Source organism: Scyliorhinus torazame, chromosome 7 (assembly GCF_047496885.1).
Source record: "Scyliorhinus torazame isolate Kashiwa2021f chromosome 7, sScyTor2.1, whole genome shotgun sequence".
Lineage (NCBI taxonomy): Eukaryota > Metazoa > Chordata > Chondrichthyes > Carcharhiniformes > Scyliorhinidae > Scyliorhinus > Scyliorhinus torazame.
Window position 1 is genome coordinate 186752282 of NC_092713.1, and position 20606 is coordinate 186772887.

Genomic DNA, 20606 nt, shown 5'->3' on the forward strand with positions numbered 1-20606 from the left:
ATACTCAAGGTGCTGTTATCAGAGAATGGTACGACGTTTACGAGTGCAGAATTTGCAGTATTCATGGCCGCCAATGGAAGCCGTCATGTAAGGACCGTCCCATACCACCCAGCTTTGAATGCGTTGGCCGAGCAAGCAGGGCAAACCTTTAAGCTCAGAATGAAGAAGCAAACATCGGGATCCTGGAAAACCTGCTTGGCAAGGTTCTTATTCTGAAACCGAGATGGGTATTTTGCCACCGCCAGAGGTGCCCTTACCAGCTCTTGTGACCGCACATGCAATGCCGCCGTCGCCCAGATGCTCTTACGAAAATGCCACTCCCGGTCCTGTATATGCCTTCTGCCGTGGCAAGGTCTGTGTCTGAACGCTGTCCACAGGCGCAGTGCATTTGCCCATGGATGTGGACATTGCTCAAGACTTAGTGGGGGACAAGTGATCTGATCCCAATGGAGGTCCCGGATGAGGACAATACGATTTCCCATGACCTGCCCAGGAGAACCCCAGCTGTATACAAACCGTGGCCTAGATGCAGGTCGGGGAAGGAGACCCTAAAGGGAGTGGAGGAGTATTGGAATTGTATTGAAATTAACTTTGTTTGTAATTTCTACTATCATCTATGTGTTCCACTATCGTGGATTCAACAATTTGTTTAGAAATTATCTATGTCCATTCACAACTAATAATTAGGATTACGTAATGCATTATATATAAGTATAGTTACCAATCATAATCGAAGCACATACACAGTATTATAATGTCACCAGGCACGTAGGTGCCTCTACTTATCTACAAGCTTTCAGACAGTTATTGGATTAAGTAGACGCCTGAACTATAGCCCCCAGACTCCTGTCTCATTGTCCTGTTTTCTATGATGATCACATGAGCGGTATCTGCATGTTAAATTACTTTCTGTGTGTAGGCAAGCCCTTACAAGTTTTATCTGTTGCCATAGCAATGGCTTGCTGCTATCTGTCCCTGGAAAGTTACTAGCTTCTGCAAGCAGGAGCTCATGTGAGCACTTCGATTTTATTTAAACCTAGTATATAGGTTTCAATATCTAAATCTACACCTTTACCCCTAAATCTACCTCTTCAGGGAACTTTGAGGGGAGCCTCCAGTGTGCATAGGATGCCTGACCAGCAGAAACACACATCCAGCCCAGTGACAAAGCCCTCAGGATTTCCTGAACACTTGGGTAAAATACACATTTATACACATTATCTGGTGATCAAGGCTGAACCAATGATTATATCCCGTGTTAATCAACATTACTTGTGTGATAATGTATACCAAACTATTTACATATTGAGCAATATTTTACTCAGTATGTTGAACTGCATGCACAACACAGTAATATTTAAATATCCCTCTTTCCTTAAGTAGAAAAAATATATATAAAATGTATTTTAAAGACTATATAAATAAGCTGTATACCATATAAAATAGAATAATTGTGCACAGTACTTTTTTATTTGTTTCATTTTTTTCACAGGGACATGGACATCACTGGCTAGGCCATATTTTTATTGTTCATCCCCAATTTTCTTGAGCAACTAGTGGTGAGCTGCCTTCCTGAACCATTGCAGTCCATGCAGTGTAGGTACAACCGCACTGCTGCTAGGGAGGGAGTTCCAGCATTTTGACCCAGTGGTAGTAAAGGAACGGTGATGTATTTCCAATTCAGGATGGTGTGTGGCTTAGAGAGGAATTGCAGGTGGTGGCGTTCCCAAACACCTGCTGCCCTTATCCTTCTAGGTGGCAGAGGACATGGGTTTGAAAGGTGCCGTCGAAGGAGCCTTGGGGAGTTAATTGCTGCATTGCATCTTGTAGATGGTATACACTGTACATCGGTGGTAGAGGGAGTAGATATTGGAGGTGGTGGACTGCCATAAATCAAGTGGGCTGCTTTGTCCTGGATGGTGTAAAGCTTATTGACCACTGTTGATGGAGCTGCACTCATCTAGGCAAGCAGAGGGTATTCCATCACTCACATGACTTGTGCATTATCAGGCTTTGGGGAATCAGGCAGGATTCTGAGCCTCTGATCTGCCCTTTATATTTATAGGAGTAGATGAGTTAAGCTTCTCATCAATGGTAACCCCCAGGATGTTGATAGTGGAGGATTCAGCAATAGTAATGCCTTTGAATGTCAAGGGGAAATGGTTGGATTCACTGTTGTTGGAGATGGTCATTTCCTATACTTGCGTGGCACAAATGTTATTGACTCTTATTTATTCTTCAAGTGTCTCTGAAATATGCAGGTGGTCTGCTAACTTCACCTAAGCTGGTAACAGTGAGATTTTGCTCAGATCTGGAATTATCAGCTATTTTCTATCTTGACCTGTTGGTACAGACTCACAATTATCTTGTGCTTGAATGTGGTATGTGTCATCTCCCTTAACTCCACCCTGTGAACTTGTAAGTACACTTGTTCTTGATGCTACAGGAGAGTTAGATTGTTGGATAATTCTCTTCACTGACATCTATTTATCCTCAACATAGCTCCACTCAGGATAGTCACCAAATAGGATTATGGAACATTACATATTTTCAGCACTTCTGTAATGAACCATGTCCTCTCCTTTGAGTGGATCACTCTGAACTTCTGCTATACATTGCAGGGGAGACAACTCCACACCAGCCTGTTTGCCATGTGTGATTTTCATTTTCTCCTGTTTTTCTATTACTTTTTCTTGGACTAACGACAATCTGATCAGATGATGTCTTGGAAGAGTTGTTCAGACTTGTCTTCTGAACATAATCTCCATTAGGGGTATGCTCATTGGTGCAACATTGCTACTTAAATATCTTGACTGGTCTCCTTACATGTCAAAATCAGTGACTTTACTATCCGCAGCCTGCTTTCTACTAGCCCATTTGACCTTGGATAGCATGGGGATGGTGTAATATTGAGTACAGCCCACTTTGCACAGATGTATTGGAAGGATTTAGTAATGTACTGTGGACTGTTGTCTGACACCATCACTTCCAGGGAACTAAAAGGACTGAAAATTGCACTCATCATATTTGCCACCAATGTGTTGATAAATACCTCAGTTACCAAATGATAGGAAATTTGGAGGTATAGTCGGTAACAAGAAATCATCACCTCTGACAGTAAATAAGTTGGTAGCTATTGCTGCCCATGCCGTGGTGGAACACCATGAGGATGGAGTAGCTCTTCCTGGTGTTTTCTGAGGTTTATAGCATTTACCTTTATCATCTTTCCTTACTCCTTTGAGAAACCTTTTAACTTTTTCTGGGTATTTTTCTATTCCTCCAAGAAAGCTCCTGAGCCATCCTCTCTGCAGGAATTGCAACATTTAATTTTCCATGTTTTTAATATGTTTGTTCAACGATTTTGGGTCTCTGAACACAATTAATTTGGGGTTTGTGTTGAATGAGTCCAGTTTGCTGTATTCTGGTTTATACTGTAAAATTGCAATCTTGTGTTCTGATTTTGGTTCTGAACTGCTACTCCAGGATGGAAAAGGGTTAATCTTTGCTGGAGTGAATCATGAAAGTGAAACTAACATTGTCATTCACTGTACCAAATGTTTAAACGGATTTCATTTTCTGTTGTGGTTCCTCGCTCTCCGCTGCTGTGAAACCTCTTCAGCTGCTTTGACAATGGATCCCGGAGCTTTAAAGGATGTATTAACTTGTGCTGTGTGTCTCCAGGTGTACCAGGATCCTGTAACATTACCCTGTCAGCACAGCTTCTGTTTGAAATGTATTGAGGGAGTTTGGACCCAGAGAGCAGGCCCAGAAGGGTTTGAGTGCCCTCAGTGTCACCAGAAATTCAACTCCAGGTCCAAACTGGAGAGATGCTTCACACTGGGCAATACAGTGGAAAAACACGAGTTACAACTCCCTGGTGATTCAGCCTGTGTCTTGTGTGAACACTGTGTTGAGAATCCAACCAAAGCTGTGAAGACATGCCTGAAATGTGAAACATCTTTTTGCTCCCTTCATTTAAAATCACATTTGGTGAAAGAGGCCTACAAAGATCATGCCCTAATCGAGCCTGCAGCTGACCTTAGACATAGGCAATGCCTTGACCATAAAAAGCTCCTAGAGTTTTACTGTAAGGATGATGCAGAGTGTGTGTGTGTTTCCTGTACAATAATAGGGAAACATAAATCCCACACATTGCTGAGCCTGGATCAAGCACAAAGTGAAATTAAGGTGAGTGACACAATTCCTAACATTTAAATAGCTTGGGACAGTTTTCCTTTTAATGACCAACACGAAGTTAAATTGACTGCTGACAGTGCTGATTTAGCCCAGTGTTTTCTTTCTGTTGTGGATCCGTGTTTATGGCTATATTTTTGTCAGTCAGATTTGATCCCTCCCTTTCTCTTACAGCATGAGAGAAGAGCCTGGGCACTGGAAGGGGTGTGAGGGTGACCATTCCTCACCTACACTCAGACCCTCCTGGGATGGGCACTGTTGTTCCGCGAGGGAGATATTAGGAACTTGGGTTCAGAAATGAGATTGAATATGTAGCAGGCAATTTAGGGGTTAAACAGACTGAGGGGGAAAAACCTGCTACACTCAGCCCCTCCTAGGGTGGACACTGGTGTTCCGCGAGGGAGATATTAGGAACTTGGGTTCAGAAATTAGATTGAATATGTAGCAGGCAATTTAGGGGTTAAACAGACTGAGGGGAAAAAACCTGCTACACTCAGCCCCTCCTGGGGTGGACACTGGTGTTCCGCGAGGGAGATATTAGGAACTTGGGTCCGGAAATGCAGGGGTTAAACAGACTGAGGGGAACAAAATCTGCTGTCACAGAGTCAGAGGGATATGCCCACACTTAGTCGGGTTACATGGTCCCAATCAAACTTGATAGTGGAAATTCACAGGATGCATAAGATCCATTATCCTTCAGGACATTCATGTCTGACCAGCCATTAGCCTATTTCAGAGTCTGATAGCCTTTTTGTCCGTCAATGGATTGGATTGGATTGGGAGGTTAGTTGCTTATCAATAGCACGGCTCTATTCTTTCATATGAACGGGAGTGGGCAATCAAACAAGATAACCTTGATAAATTCAAGTCTGGAAACCACAGAGAACTCATGTTTGAGGGGCTGGGCGGAGCTTAGAAAGAGAGAGAAAAAATTGTGTTTTGAACAGGCACAAGAGAAGGCTTTGGAAATCGACCGAGAGAGGTCATGAAAGTTGTCACCGATGCTGACTTTGAAAAAGAGTCCTGAAAACATATCCCTAACAAAAGAAAAAATGTTTCGTTAAATGCAAATATTGCCTTTGCCTGTCTGTATGGGTAGAGCGGCATGTTCAATTAAAGTGCTGTTTAATGGGAACTAGTGTGTTAACATTAAGAAACTACATGTGATTCGTTAGTGTTACAGTTGAAGTTTAAAAGTTCAGATATTGTTTTTTTCTTTTGTTTTAACAACATTTGTTTTATAAAATAACCCAAGTCCTATTTCTTATATTATCTTTCCTGGAATGAATCATTCTTTCCACACCACTTTAAAAAGTTGCAGCTCTGCTCCAGGCTGTTGAGAGCTGACTAGGCGTCTGTAACACTGTAGAGCTGAGTAATACACTGTGTAATACATGGGTATCTGTGAGAACTGGCACACCAAGGCATAGGGCTGTGGAGCAACAGAGCATGTTGTAGCTCTGTGTAACACTGCGGTATTCTGCCCTCTGAGCAGCAGGGAAAGGATCATCACCGGTGGGAGGGATAGTGTGTGTAAGTGTGTGAGGGACACCTACAGGGGGAGACTCAGGGACTGGAAGGTAAAACTGTTCCTCACAAGAGGTAATTGTTCTTTTTTAAAAAAAATTTAGCGTACCCAATTATGTTTTTTTCCAATTAAGGGGCAATTTAGCGTGGCCAATCCACCTACCCTGCACATCTTTGGGTTGTGGGGGCGAAACCCATGCAGAGGGTAATTGTTCTTTAAGAAATACCGGTGTGTCTGAGTCTGTCTCCCTTTCCCCTTGGCTGATTCCTGGAAATGGAGGAGCTGTGTCTGTGTGAAAATGCAGCAGACAGTGTGTGATTTGAAAGGAAACCATCGTGACTGTGTGTGGTTGATCAATTCATACATTTACTGAGAGCCACAGGAGGGAATATTCCTTCTCAGGACCAGCCACTGAGATTCCCCCAAACTACTTTCAGTCCGCAACAAATAAAGTCACTGCTAGAAGGGAATCATTTCTCTTTTACATTCCAGTTTGAATCCCTTTTAAACACTTTCTAAATGTCTTTACAGGAAGAATACGAGAGAGAAATTGAGAAGCTTCGTGATGACCAGCAGAATTGTTCCAGCAAACAGCGAGACTTGGAGAGAAGGGAAGCTGAAATAAAGGTAGAGAAAAGTGGAAACGGATTTTCTCATAACCTGCAGCCAATTCTGACAGACTGGGGGAAATTCCTCTCCAGCTCCCTTTTATAGGGTGGCAGTGATTCCATGCCCACCACATGTTCAGGGAGTCTGTTCCAGAGGTCGAGGACTGTGGTGTCTAAACTAACCGTGTCTATGGATTTTATACAAGACCCTCTATTCCTACCATCCTGACCCATCTCCAATATCTCACCCAATGACTGAGTCCAATAATTCCTCCATCATTTTAAAACCCTCCATCATGTTTCGCTCAGCCTGCCTTTCTCTAAATCACCCAAATTCTTGGAGCTTATCCATCCGACTCTTTGTCATTCTGGTCACCGTCCTCTCCAGGATCCCCATCTCCTTCACCAGATGTGGACACCAAAACTGGAGCCATCACTCCAGGTGGCATGGTAACATAGCTCCAGGGTCCTAGGTTCGATTCCCGGCTTGGGTCACTGTCTGTGCGGGAGTCTGCACGTTCTCCCCGTGACAGCGTGGGTTTCCTCCGGGTGCTCTGGTTTCTTCCTACAGTCCAAAGATGTGCAGGTTAGGTGGATTAGCCATGCTAAATTGCCTTTAGTGTCCAAAAAGGTTAGGTGGGGTTACTAGATTACGGGGATAGCCTGGAGGTGTGGCTTAAGTATGGTGCTCTTTCCAAGGGCCGGTTCAGACTCGATGGGCCGAATGGCCTCCTTCTGCACTGTAAATTCTGTGATTCTACGATTCTAGGTGTGGATGGAGCAGGTGGCACTGCCATCCCCAGTCTAAATACACTGCTCTTTCTTTTAAACTCAAGGTAACGGTGGTTAAACTCTGTTTTCTCTCCCGTGGACCCCCCCCCCCCCCCCCCCCACTGCTTGTCTATCTTTAACGGGTGATGGAGTAGTGATGTAAACAAACTGTCCCGTCTCTTGAATGTTCCGTGTGCTCAGGGTAACAGCTGTGTGGAAGGGCTGTTTGTAATTAGAGTTGGTTTGGGTTTCAGACACAAATTAATGAGCTGAAAGGAAAGTTATCGAAGAGCTTCTCTGAATGGAGGAGAAAGCTGGAAGAAGATGAAGAATCTACACTGAAACTGATTGATGAGGAGGGGCTCCGAGCTCTCTCAAAGATTAGAAGCTGTTCTGAAGCATTAAACAAGAGGATGGAACAGATTACATTAATAGATGGAGAAACCCAGAGTGTGGCACAGATGGACCCTCTCTCCTTTATTCAGGTACATCTTCCATATAAACAGGGTCATGGCTGGACAATGGGATTTTTCTGTGAGGCTGGATTGTTGGTGGAGCCCAGAATTGGAGCTGCCCGCAGTCTTGCACTCGAAGTGTTGGTGCTGCCCCCTCAGTCCTGCCCTCAGAGTGTTGGTGCTGCCCCCTCAGTCCTGCCCTCGGAGTGTTGGTGCTGGCCCTCAGTCCTGCCCTCGGAGTGTTGGTGCTGCTCCCTCAGCCCTTCCCTCAGAACGTTGGTGCTGCCCCTCAGACCTGCCCTCGGAGTGTTGGTGCTGCTCCCTCAGCCCTTTCCTCAGAATGTTGGTGCTGCTCCCTCAGTCCTGCCCTCGGAGTGTTGGTGCTGGCCCTCAGTCCTGCCCTCGGAGTGTTGGTGCTGCTCCCTCAGCCCTTCCCTCAGAATGTTGGTGCTGCCCCTCAGTCCTGCCCTCGGAGTGTTGGTGCTGCCCCCTCAGTCCTGCCCTCGGAGTGTTGGTGCTGCCCCTCAGTCCTGCCCTCGGAGTGTTGGTGCTGCCCCCTCAGTCCTGCCCTCGGAGTGTTGGTGCTGCCCCCTCAGTCCTGCCCTCGGAGTGTTGGTGCTGCCCCCTCAGTCCTGCCCTCGGAGTGTTGGTGCTGCCCCCTCAGTCCTGCCCTCGGAGTGTTGGTGCTGCCCCCTCAGTCCTGCCCTCGGAGTGTTGGTGCTGCCCCCTCAGTCCTGCCCTCGGAGTGTTGGTGCTGCTCCCTCAGCCCTTCCCTCAGAATGTTGGTGCTGCTCCTTCAGTCCTGCCCTCGGAGTGTTGGTGCTGCCCCCTCAGTCCTGCCCTCGGAGTGTTGGTGCTGCCCCCTCAGTCCTGCCCTCGGAGTGTTGGTGCTGCCCCCTCAGTCCTGCCCTCGGAGTGTTGGTGCTGCTCCCTCAGCCCTTCCCTCAGAATGTTGGTGCTGCTCCCTCAGTCCTGCCCTCGGAGTGTTGTGCTGCCCCCTCAGTCCTGCCCTCGGAGTGTTGGTGCTATCTGAGAATGGAGTGCAGTGAAATGTGGAATTATTCCATATTCCTGTGACAGGCTCCACCTACCGTTACACTGAACTCTTTCCTCTCAATCCCAAATTCACTGTTTGGTTCCATTGGGAGTTGGTTTGTTCGTTGGCTGATTTGATCTCTCTTTATTCACAGAACTCAAAGCAGCTCCTTTCCAGGTAAGTTCATTTCAGTCATTGGTATTTAGAATCTGTCAATCTCTACTTTAAACATACTCAGCCACTGGCACAAATCTGTATATATTTGTTCACATTGAGCACCTGTACACAACGTTATAACCTACCTCGGTGCTCTGTCAGGAGGGTGTGAGGAATGGGCTGGTCTGGGCTAGCCACAAAGGGCTGTGGGGGCTACTTTGGGGGTGGGCATGGCCTAGGGACCGCAGTTCAGCCAACACTTACCGCACCGTTGTCACGCCTCCACCCCCCCCAAACCGCACCATCCCCACCTCCGCCCCCCCCAGGGATCCACTGGGACCCTGTGATGGAATGGCCAGCTCGCATGCTTGGGTCACCCAGGTGGACAGTGGAATGCGCTACCGTGGGCAGGAGTCCGATGTCAAACAATTGAACACCAGACCTCATCCCAGAGCGGGTTGTCATCATCTTCCATCCCATTGACCAGACCTGCTGTTACTCCAACCCACGGCCAACACCCTGTAGTGAGGCAGGTAGGAATCACGAGTGGTTTGCAAGGGTGTGTGGTTGCGCAGGGAGGGGGTTGTCGGCCCGGGGAGCAGGGGGGGTGGGTTGTCCCTGCCACATGATAAGCCCCCTAGTGGAGGTGATTAGAGCATCCCATGCGCATCAGACTTGGCGCACATGTTGTGTAGCCTCCTGTGCCTGCCCAGGCCGCATGTTCGGCCCATCCTCGCCTTTCCCCGCATTCTCATTGGATTAGCCCTGGCGTTCATCTACCTTCTCCAGCATGTTATCCCTCTGCTGCGCAATGTTGTGCAAGGCGCAGCAGGCCACCATGATGTGGGAGAACCTCCTGGCGCTATACTGGAGGGTTCCTCCAGAGCAGTCCAGCCGAAGCACCGCTCAATCACGCCCCTGGTCCCTGCATGGGCGCCGTTGTAGCGGTTCTCCAAGTCGGTTTGTGGCCTCCGGATAGACGACATCAGCCACGAATGCAGCGGATAACCCATGTCACCCAGGAGCCAATCCCTCAGCCTGTGAGGGGAGCTCGAAAAGGACAGGAACCGTTAAGTGTGCCCGGATGAAGACATTGTGCACACTACCCAGGTATCAAGCACAGACGTGCATGATGTGCAGCTCATGATCACACGCCAGCTGCACGTTCAATGAGTGGAACCCTTTTTGGTTTGTGAAGACCAGCCTGTCATGTGCCAGTGCTCGTAGGGTGACATGCATCCCATTAATCACCCCCTGGACCTGGGACACCTTGGCGATGACAGCGAATCCTGCTGCCCGGGCAGCCTGGTGGGCTCGGTCTACATTGAATTTGATGAATTGTGGCGACTGGGCGTATCAATCTTCCGTGGCGGCGCGGATGCACCTGTTCACCGAGCTCTGTGAGATCCTGGACAGGTCCCCACTCGGCACCTGGGAGGACACCGTTGCGTAAAAGCTCAGGGCGACCGTCACCTTGAGGGCCACTGGGAGCGGGAGTGCTCCCCCATACCCCAATGGTGCCAGGTGCATCATGATCCGGCAGATATGTCGCACTGTCCCCCTGCTCAACCGGAGTCTTCGACGGCATGCCCCGTCCGGCAGGTCCTCGAATGACAGTCACTGCCGGTACACACGAGGCTTGTTGGGCGGCCGGCTCCCCATCCTCACCTGCTGGGGCAGGCTCTGCTGCAGCAGCGTCCTCCTCGAGCAGCGCCAGCCCATAGAGCCCCTCAGGGATGTGGCAACCAGGATGAAGGCCACCATTTCTGTTTGAAATCCGAATGCCATTGGCCGCAGGGGGTGAATTTAAGACATGTTAGCATGTTGCGTACCCCCATGCCCACCTAAATCCACTGGACTACACGGCGGCCCCGGTCTGCACTACAGCCCCTGCCCCCGCATGTCCTCCTAGCCCCCCCTCGCCACTCTGCCCACCACACCCCTGGTCCCGTCGGTGCCCGGCAGCATTGGAATCTCTGGTCCTGGCGCTGCTGCTCATGTCCAGTGCCCCCCTACAGGGGCTACTGTGGCTGCTGCCCTTGGGTGGGCATTGTGATGCCCCACCGGTGGCTGGCGACTGGCAGCCATTTTGAGGGGGTGGATTTGGATGGGGGTGCGGCTGGGCTGCGGGGCGTTTGGTGGAGTAGGGGCACTGTGCACGACCAGGGGCCACGGTGGGCGGTCAATGGGGTGCACAGCAAGATGGCTGCCTTGCAGGACGTGGCAATGGCGGTCCGTGCCTAGACACCCTAATCCCAAGGGGGGTTACCAGTGGCAGGACCGGCAGCCTCAGCGTGTCCTACCTCCTCTCTGTCCCTCACCAGCCACGGCGCCTGTTTCCCGATTTTTAAAACCACAAGTGAAACTCCCCATCAGTAATTCCTCTCTTCCCCCCTCCCCCCGGCGGAGGCGGAGCATTACGGTGCCCCCAGAGAATCCCAGGTCGGGCACGCTAATGATATACAAATGCCATTTACTCTTCATGCGGAGTAGAACGCATCGACACCGCTGTCGAGGCGCCGGAGCATGGCAATCTGACGTGCGCCCAGCTCCCGCCATGATTTTGGCTTCATGACCGATTCTCCACCCAATCACCTTTCCCGATTTCGGCTTCAGCCCATGGAGAATCCCACCCTTAGAAACCTTTCCATTAAATTGCGTCCTTTATTTAAAATACCGACAGTCCCTGGCTCAGCCAGGTTTGTAACTTTAACACAAGTAACCTTTTATTATGTACAGCATTATAATTAAAGGGACAAAATTGCAATCTAATACTATCTAATACCCCTTTCCCAAACCCCCCTTCCTAACTACCACCGCTCTCTATATATACACATGCACGCACACACACAGACATACAACAGAGAGGGAAGGGAAAGAAAATATTAATAAAAATAAAAGGATAAAAATCTTTAATGCACTGGGATGACTTCTAGTTAGTGTTTTTCTGAAGTTCAGCTTTCGTTTTGATATTTCTTCCTTCTAGGCTTGAGATGGTTTTCTCTGCACGGTTGTCTACTCTCTGCAGACTCAGCATTTCAAGGGTGTGCCAGGCATTCACTGCTTTCAGAACAATAGAGCAGTTCTCTCACTTCAGAAATCAGGGGGGAGAGAGAGTGAACTTTCCTTTCACTTCCAAGGTTTAAACACTTGGGCCCAGTTCTCTCAGAAAGCATCACGCAAGAACCAATCACTGACTGTTGTCAGGCAGACATTGTCGCTGGCCAACACATGGTTGCCAACCAACCAGTGTCAACCTAATCGACCTGACTTTCTCCAAACCTGGGGCGAAATTCTCCCGAAACGGCGCGATGTCCGCCGACTGGCACCCAAAACGGCGCCAATCAGACGGGCATCGCGCCGCCCCAAAGGTGCGGAATGCTCTGCATCTTTGGGGGCCGAGCCCCAACATTGAGGGGCTAGGCCGGCGCCGGAGGGATTTCCGCCCCGCCAGCTGGTGGAAACGGCCTTTGTTGCCCCGCCAGCTGGCGCGGAAATGACATGTCGGGGCGGCGCATGCGCGGGAGCGTCAGCGGCCGCTGACGGTTTCCCACGCATGCGCAGTGGAGGGAGTCTTTCCACCTCCGCCATGGTGGAGACCGTGGCGGAGGCGGAAGGGAAAGAGTGCCCCCACGGCACAGGCCCGCCCGCGGATCGGTGGGCCCCGATCGCGGGCCAGGCCACCGTGGGGGCACCCCCCGGGGCCAGATCGCCCCACGCCCCCCCCAGGACCCCGGAGCCCGCCCACGCCGCCTGGTCCCGCCGGTAAATACCTACTTTAATTTACGCCGGCGGGACAGGCAATTTCTCGGCGGGACTTCGGCCCATCCGGGCCGGAGAATCGAGCGGGGGGGGCCCGCCAACCGGCACGGTCAGATTCCCGCCCCCGCCGAATATCCGGTACCGGAGACTTCGGCAACCGCCGGGGGCGGGATTCACGGCGGCCAACGGCCATTCTCCGACCCGCTGGGGGGTCGGAGAATGACGCCCCAGATTCCTAAAATCCACTTGGTGCCAAGGAGTCTGATTTCTCCTTTCCGAAAACAAAACCTGGGAACACAATGTCCTGACAAGCAGGCTGCTTCAACCTTGAGTATTATTCTTAGAGGCACACTCGGAATTATGGATCCACTGAGCAAAATAATAAAATAACATAAAAGAAATAGGAACAAAGGAAATAAACAGGAAATAAATAGGAAGGACTGCTACAGAGTTTGAAAGTCGGTGGCTGTGCGCCATCCTTAAAATTCTACCCCATGTTACAGGTTATATTACAGCCTTTCTAACACATCAATTAATTAATTTTTCATTCTTTAATTGTCTCACAATTAAGACTCTTTATTTGATTAATCTGGCTGGTTTCCAATAATGCAGCAACTATTCAAAATAGGAATCATGCAGCAGCTGGTTTAGTTTTTAAAATGACCTCTAGATTAGTTCAAAATAAGAATGCTTCTTATCTGTGTTAGCAGAAAATCGCATTTTGACTCGTTGGGATAATGAATGTAACTTAAATTAACCTGAGAATGACTGGGTTACACTAAAACTATTTATTTTGAGACTACCAACATCACTTTGCATGATTTTTATGACTGTGTTCCTGCAGGGTGTAGGGAGCACAGACTGGGGATAATAATCATTACTTTTTAAAAAAAAATGTTTATTCAAGGTTTTCAATAAATTTTTACAAAACACTCCAAAAAGGAAAGAAAATATACATAAGAATAATAAAAAGGGAGGGCCTTATGCCATCCCCTCCAACAACTTAAACCACTAAACATTAAACTATTTAACAAACTAAGAACAGAAATGGGCTAAACGCCCCTTACAAGAAGAAAAACAAGCCAAACACCTCCCCCCCCCCCCTTCTCCCCCCTGGGTTGCTGCTGCTGTTGACCTCCACTTAACGTTCCGCGAGAAAGTCTAGGAACGGTAGCCACCGCCTGGAGAACCCCTGCACAGACCCTCGCAAGGCAAACTTTATCCTCTCCAACTTGATGAACCCAAGCCTCCATGCTTGGGGGTTTCGCATCCCTCCACATTAGTAGGATCCTTTCCGGGCTACCAAGGACGCAAAGGCCAGAACTCCGGCCTCTTCCGGCTCCTGTACTCCCGGCTCATCTGATACCCCGAATAATGCTATCCCCCAGCTCGGTTTTACCCGAGTGTCCAAGACTTTGGACATAGCCTTTGCGAAGCCCCTCCAGAACCCCTCTAGTGCTGGGCACGCCCAGAACATATGGGCGTGATTTGCTGGGCTTCCCGAGCACCTCACGCATCTGTCCTCCACCCCAAAAAACTTGCACATCCTCGCCCCTGTCATATGTGCCCTGTGAACCACTTTGAACTGGATCAGGCTAAGTCTGGCGCAAGACGAGGAGCAGTTAACCTTGCCCAGGGCCTCCGCCCACAAGCCCTCATCCAGTTCCTCGCCCAGCTCCTCCTCCCACTTGCCCTTCAGCTCCTCCACCGAGGCTTCCTCCGCCTTCTGCAACTCCTGATAGATCGCCGAGACCTTGCCCTCTCCCACCCATACGCAGCACGGGCAGCACGGTAGCATTGTGGATAGCACAATTGCTTCACAGCTCCAGGGTCCCAGGTTCGATTCCGGCTTGGGTCACTGTCTGTGCGGAGTCTGCACATCCTCCCCGTGTGTGCGTGGGTTTCCTCCGGGTGCTCCGGTTTCCTCCCACAGTCCAAAGATGTGCAGGTTAGGTGGATTGGCCATGATAAATTGCCCTTAGTGTCCAAAATTGCCCTTAGTGTTGGGTGGGGTTACTGGGATAGGGTGCAGGTGTTGACCTTGGGTAGGGTGCTCTTTCCAAGAGCCGGTGCAGACTCGATGGGCCGAATAGCCTCCTTCTGCACTGTAAATTCTATGATAATCTATGATACACCCGAGGTCACCCTGTCCTGAATCCTCCGTGCGGGAAGCAGCGGAAATTCCCTTACGTGCCTTCTCACAAACACCCTCACCTGCATGTACCTAAAAGCGTTTCCAGGGGGTAACCCAAAATATCTCCTCCAGCGCCCCCAGGCTCCAAAAGCCCCATCAATAAATAGGTCCCCCATCCTTTTAATTCCCGCCCGATGCCAGCTTAGGAACCCGCCATCTATCCTGCCCGGTGCAAACCTATGATTATTCCGTATTGGGGACCAAATTGAGGCCCCCAACTCACCCTTGTTCCGTCTACACTGCCCCCAGATCCTCAGTGTCGCCGCCACCACCAGACTCGTGGTGTATGAAGCTGCCATCAGCAGCGCTCCCAAGCTAGTGCCCACGCATGATGCCGCCTCTAATCTTGTCCACGCCACCCCCTCTCCTTCCATTACCCATTTCCGAATCATTGCCACATTGACTGCCGAGTAATAACTACACAGGTTCGGTAGCGCCAGCCCACCCCTGTCCCGACTACGCTCCAGAAACAGCCTCTTGACCCTCGGGGTCTTACTTGCCCATACAAACCCCATAATGCTCCTGCTTACTCGCTTAAAAAAGGCCTTGGGGATGAGGATGGGCAGGCACTGGAACACAAACCTAGGGAGGACTGTTATCTTAACGGACTGCACCCTGCCCGCCAGGGAGAGTGGCAACACGTCCCATCTCCTAAAGTCTTCCTCCATCTGGTCTACCACCCGCGCCAAATTAAGCTTATGCAGGGCCCCCCAACTCCGGGCCACCTGGATACCCAAATATCGGAAGCTCCTCTCCGCCCTCTTAAGCGGCAGCTCCTCCAGCCCCCTTTACTGGCCCCTCGCATGCACAACAAAGAGCTCACTCTTCCCCACGTTAAGCTTGCAGCCTGAGAAGTCCCCAAACTCCCTAAGGATCCGCATGACCTCCACCATCCCCTCCACTGGATCTGCGATGTACAAAAGCAGGTCTTCAGCATACAACGAGACCTGATGTTACTCCTCACCCCGGACCAACCCCGTCCAGTTTCTAGATTCCCTCAACGCCATGGCCAGCGGCTCAATTGCCAAAGCAAACAACAGAGGGGACAGGGTGCACCCCTGTCTCGTCCCACGGTACAACCTAAAATATTCTGATCTCCGCCGGTTCGTAGATACGCTTGCCACCGGGGCCTGGTATAACAATTTGATCCGCCCTATGAACCCCACCCCGAACCCAAACCTGCCACGCACTTCCCATAGGTACTCCCTGATGCGCAATCAATTACTCTCGAGGCAAAGGTAATAAGTAACTGAGGCTTTAATGCACTAGAACTTGTTCCCCAGCAGCTTCGGTACAGAAATTGAAGGCTGCTGGGACGGCACCATTTCTTATACTCCGCCTTCAGGGCTGAGCTACATCATACAGCCAATGGTAGACTCCAGGGTCTTAACCAATGGCGTCGGCCTCGCAGGTACCGCAATACCTGGTACTACCACATTCACCCCCTGTTAAAAAGGAGTCCGGCGGGGGTGGTGGCCAATGGGGAAACAAAACAGTAGCATTTCACATGGTAGGACCAGGTATTGAGGCACCGTGCAGTCGAGGATTCGAGCAAAATGTTAATTTATTGTGAAAGTCAGGATGAAGCAATAAATCGATCGGGTGGCCTGGTCGTCCTTCTGGAACGCCGGAGCTTCGGTGGTGATCCTGGTGTGGGTCCTGGTGGTTGTGACTCCGGGAACGTAGTTTCCGCCTCCTCGGCAGCTTCGTCACCCCTGGGCAGCGCTGTTGGGGCAAGCGTTTGACGCGGGGGGGGGGGGGGGCCTGTGGGCGCCGGTGGGTGGGCGGGTCAAGGCAGGAGTGGCGGGAGTACTGACCCCTCCCACTGCTGCGGGGGGTGTGGGGGTGGGGGTAATGGCTCGGCAGCGCGTGGGGTTCCGGCGTCGCCAGGTCCCGAAGGGAGACTGTGTCTTGCCTGCCATCCAGGAACGCCACATAGGCGTACTGGGGGTTAGCGTGCAGCAGGTGGACCCTTTCGACCAACGGGTCCGACTTGTGCGCTCGCACGTGCTTCCGAAGCATAATGGGTCCGGGTGTTGCTAGCCAGGTTGGGAGCGAAGTCCCGGAGGAGGACTTCCTGGGGAAGACAAGGAGCCGTTCATGGGGTGTCTGATTTGTGGCTGTGCAGAACAGCGACCGGATGGCATGGAGGACCACCGGGAGGACTTCTTGCCAGCAGGAGTCTGGGAGACCCCTAGACCGTAGGGCCAGTAGGACGGTCTTCCAGACCATTCCGTTCTCCCTCTCTACCTGCCCGTTTCCCCGGGGGTTGTAACTGGTCGTTCTGCTCGGGGCGATGCCCTTGCTGAGCAGGAATTGACGCAGTTCGTCGCTCATAAAGGAGGAACCCCTATCACTGTGAATGTACGCTTGGAAACCGAACAGTGTGAAGATACCCTGGAGGGCTTTGATGACGGTGGTTGTGGTCATGTCTGGGCAGGGGATGGCGAATGGGAACCGGGAGTACTCGTCAATCACGTTCAGGAAATACGTGTTGCGGTCGGTGGAGGGGAGGGGGCCTTTGAAATCCATGCTGAGGCGTTCAAAGGGACGGGAAGCCTTTATCAGGTGCACCCTCTCTGGCCGGTAGAAGTGCGGTTTGCACTCGGCACAGGTTTGGCAGTCCCTGGTGACTGTCCTGACCTCCTCGATGGAGTAGGGCAGGTTGCGGGTCTTTACGAAGTGAAAGAAGCGAGTGGCTCCCGGGTGGCAGAGGTCCTCGTGGAGGGATCGGAGGCGGTCCACTTGTGCAGTGGCACAAGTGATGCAGGACAGGGCATCAGGAGGCTCGTTGAGCTTCCCCGGACGGTACAAGATCTCGTAGTTGTAGGTGGAGAGTTCGATCCTCCACCGCAAGATCTTGTCGTTTTTAATCTTGCCCCGCTGTGCATTATCGAACATGAAGGCAACCGACCGTTGGTCCGTGAGGGGAGTGAATCTCCTGCTGGCCAGGTAACGCCTCCAATGTTTCACAGCCTCTACTATGGCTTGTGCCTCTTTTCTAACCGAGGAATGGCGAATTTCGGAAGCGTGGAGGGTGCGGGAGAAGAAAGCCACGGGCCTGCCCGCTTGGTTGAGGGTGGCCGCCAGAGCTACGTCGGACGCATCGCTCTCGACCTGGAAGGGGAGGGACTCGTCGATGGCGCGCATCGTGGCCCTTGCAATGTCTGCTTTGATGCAGCTGAAGGCCTGACGGGCCTCCGTCGACAGGGGGAAGGTTGTGGACTGGATTAGGGGTCTGGCTTTGTCTGCGTAGTTCGGGACCCACTGAGCGTAATAACTGAAAAACCCTCGGCAGCGCTTCAGGGCCTTGGGGCAGTGAGGGAGGGGGAACTCCATAAGGGGGCGCATGCGTTCGGGGTCGGGGCCTATAACTCCATTTCGCACTACGTAGCCGAGGATGGCTAGGCAGTTGGTGCTGAACACGCATTTATCCTTGTTATATGTCAGGTTAAGGATTTTTGCGGTCTGGAGGAATTTTCGGAGGTTGGTGTCGTGGTCTTGCTGGTCATGGCCGCAGATGGTGACGTTATCCAGATACGGGAACGTTGCGCGTAAGCCGTACCGGTCAACCATTTGGTCCATCTCTCGCTGGAAGACCGAGACGCCATTCGTGACACCGGAGGGAACCCTTAAAAATTGGTAGAGCCGCCCATCTGCTTCGAAGGCAGTGTACTTGCGGTCATCATTATGGAGGGGTAGCTGGTGGTAGGCGGACTTGAGATCCACCGTGGAGAAGACCTTGTATTGTGCGATCCTGTTCACCAGGTTGGCTATGCGGGGGAGAGGGTACGCGTCCAGCTGCGCAAACCTGTTGATGGTCTGGCTGTAGTCAATGACCATCCTATGCTTCTCTCCGGTCTTTACCACCACTACCTGGGCTCTCCAGGGACTGTTGCTCGCTTCGATAACCCCTTCCCTCAGCAGCCTTTGGATTTCTGACCTGATGAAGGTCCGGTCCTGGGCACTGTACCGTCTGCTCCTGGTGGCGACGGGTTTGCAATCCGGGGTGAGGTTCGCAAACAGGGAAGGCATGTCGACCTTAAGGGTCGCGAGGCCGCAGACAGTAAGGGGAGGTATAGGGCCGCCGAATTTAAAGGTCAGGCTTTGCAGGTGGCATTGGAAGTCCAGCCCCAGGAGGGTAGCTGCCGTGCAGAGGGGCGGCAGGACGTAGAGGCAGAAATTGGCGAATTTCCTACCTTGGACAGTGAGGTTCGCTAGGCAGAACTCCTTTATCTCCACCGAGTGTGACCCGGAGGCCAGGGAGATCCTTTGGTTTACAGGATGGGTTACAAGTGCTCAGCGCCTTACCGTGTCGGGGTGAACAAAGCTTTCCGTGCTCCCAGAGTCAATCAGGCAAGACGTTTTGTGTCCGTGGTAGCCTTTGCGAGCCCCCGGGGTTGATTTTGGTCCAGTGTCACCGAGGCAAGATGAAGCAGCTGCGAGTTCTGGTCGGGCAGCGTGTAGTCGGCCGTGCTGGGGGCCTGGAGCTCCATCCAAGATGGCGTTGGGGGTGGACAAAATGGCGGCACTGACCCGTCCAGCGTGGTGTCCGGGGGGCAAGATGGCCACGCCCGTGGGTCGCACGTGGCCCTAGGATAGGGGGGTGGAGGTGAGCGCTGGAGCGGGGCATGCTGCGGCATTCAGGGGGCACGGGAGACCGCGGCCACAGCGCGGGGCGGGGCTGTGAGAGCTGGCCGGTCGGGGCCTGGAGCGGGGCGTGCTGCGGCGTTACGGAGGCACAGTAGACCGCGGCCACGGCGCGGGGCTGTGAGAGCTGGCCGGTCGGGGCCTGGAGCGGGGCGTGCTGCGGCCTTCCGGAGGCGCGGGAGAACTCTTATTGAAAGTTACATGTGCTCGCTCCCCGAAACTGGCGGGCAGCCACAGTTTTGGCCCAGCACCAGTAGCGCCCGGTAGAAGTCTTCCAGCGATTCCCCGGGGTTTTGCCATCTCGTAGACCTGATTTACAGGGCAGATATAATGTCTTTTCAGTAGTAGGATGGCGGCATCGTAGTTTTCCACGTCCTCGATAATGGGGTAGATCCCAGGGCTGACCCTTGAGCGCAGGAGATGCATTTTCTGCCCTTCTGTGGGCTCACCTCTAGCCGTCTCCAGGTACCGTTTAAAACCCACCAGCCAGTGTTTAAATATAGCAGCCGGGTTCTCCGCGTGGGGGCTGAGTTGAAGGCACTCCGGCTTGGTCCGGAGATCCATCCTTCCAGCTTAAATCTAGTGCATTAAATTGATGCGCAATCAATTACTCTCGAGACGAAGGTAATCAGTAACTGAGGCTTTAATGCACTAGAACTTTACCCCAGCAGCTTCGGTACAGAAAGTGAAGGCTGCTGGGAAGGCACCATCTCTTATACCCCGCCTTCAGGGCTGAGCTACGTCATACAGCCAATGGTAGACTCCAGGGTCTTAACCAATGGCGTCGGCCTCTCAGGTACTGCAATACCTGGTACTACCACACTCCCACTCCACCCGATCAAAGGCCTTCTCCGCATCCATTGCCGCCACCACTTCTGCCTCCCCACCCTCCGAGGGCATCATAATCACATTCAGGAGCCTCCGCACATTTGCATTTAACTGCCTGCCCTTCACGAACCCCGTCTGGTCCTCTTGTATCACTCCCGGGACACAATCCTCAATCCTTGTGGCCAGGACCTTATCCAGCAACTTGGCATCTACATTAAGGAGCGAGATTGGCCTATACGAGCCACACTGCAGCGGGTCCTTGTCCTGCTTAAGGATCAGCGAGATCAGCGCCCGAGACATTGTCGGGGGAATAATCCCTTCCTCCCTCGCCTCGTTGAAGGTTCTCACAGCAGCGGACCCAGCAGGTCCACAAACGTCCTGTAAAATTCGACTGGGATCTCATCCGGCCCCGGGGCCTTGCCCG

At 51.7% G+C, this 20606-nt stretch overlaps 1 protein-coding gene across 2 annotated transcripts in view; it reads left to right on the top strand.

Annotated features, from left to right (window-relative positions):
• Window positions 1-3574: 3574 nt before the first annotated feature.
• The window catches only part of LOC140426742 (E3 ubiquitin/ISG15 ligase TRIM25-like), a 200225-nt gene continuing 183193 nt past the window's right edge, over window positions 3575-20606 (top strand). Inside the window, exons 1-4 of one of the 2 annotated variants that reach the window (XM_072511875.1) lie at window positions 3575-4188; window positions 6254-6349; window positions 7356-7586; window positions 8747-8769. In XM_072511875.1, the coding sequence (XP_072367976.1) occupies window positions 3631-4188; window positions 6254-6349; window positions 7356-7586; window positions 8747-8769 (908 nt within the window). In that variant the 5' untranslated portion in view covers window positions 3575-3630. The remainder of the gene's footprint in view (window positions 4189-6253; window positions 6350-7355; window positions 7587-8746; window positions 8770-20606) is intronic. The other variant, XM_072511871.1, reaches the window with a different exon arrangement.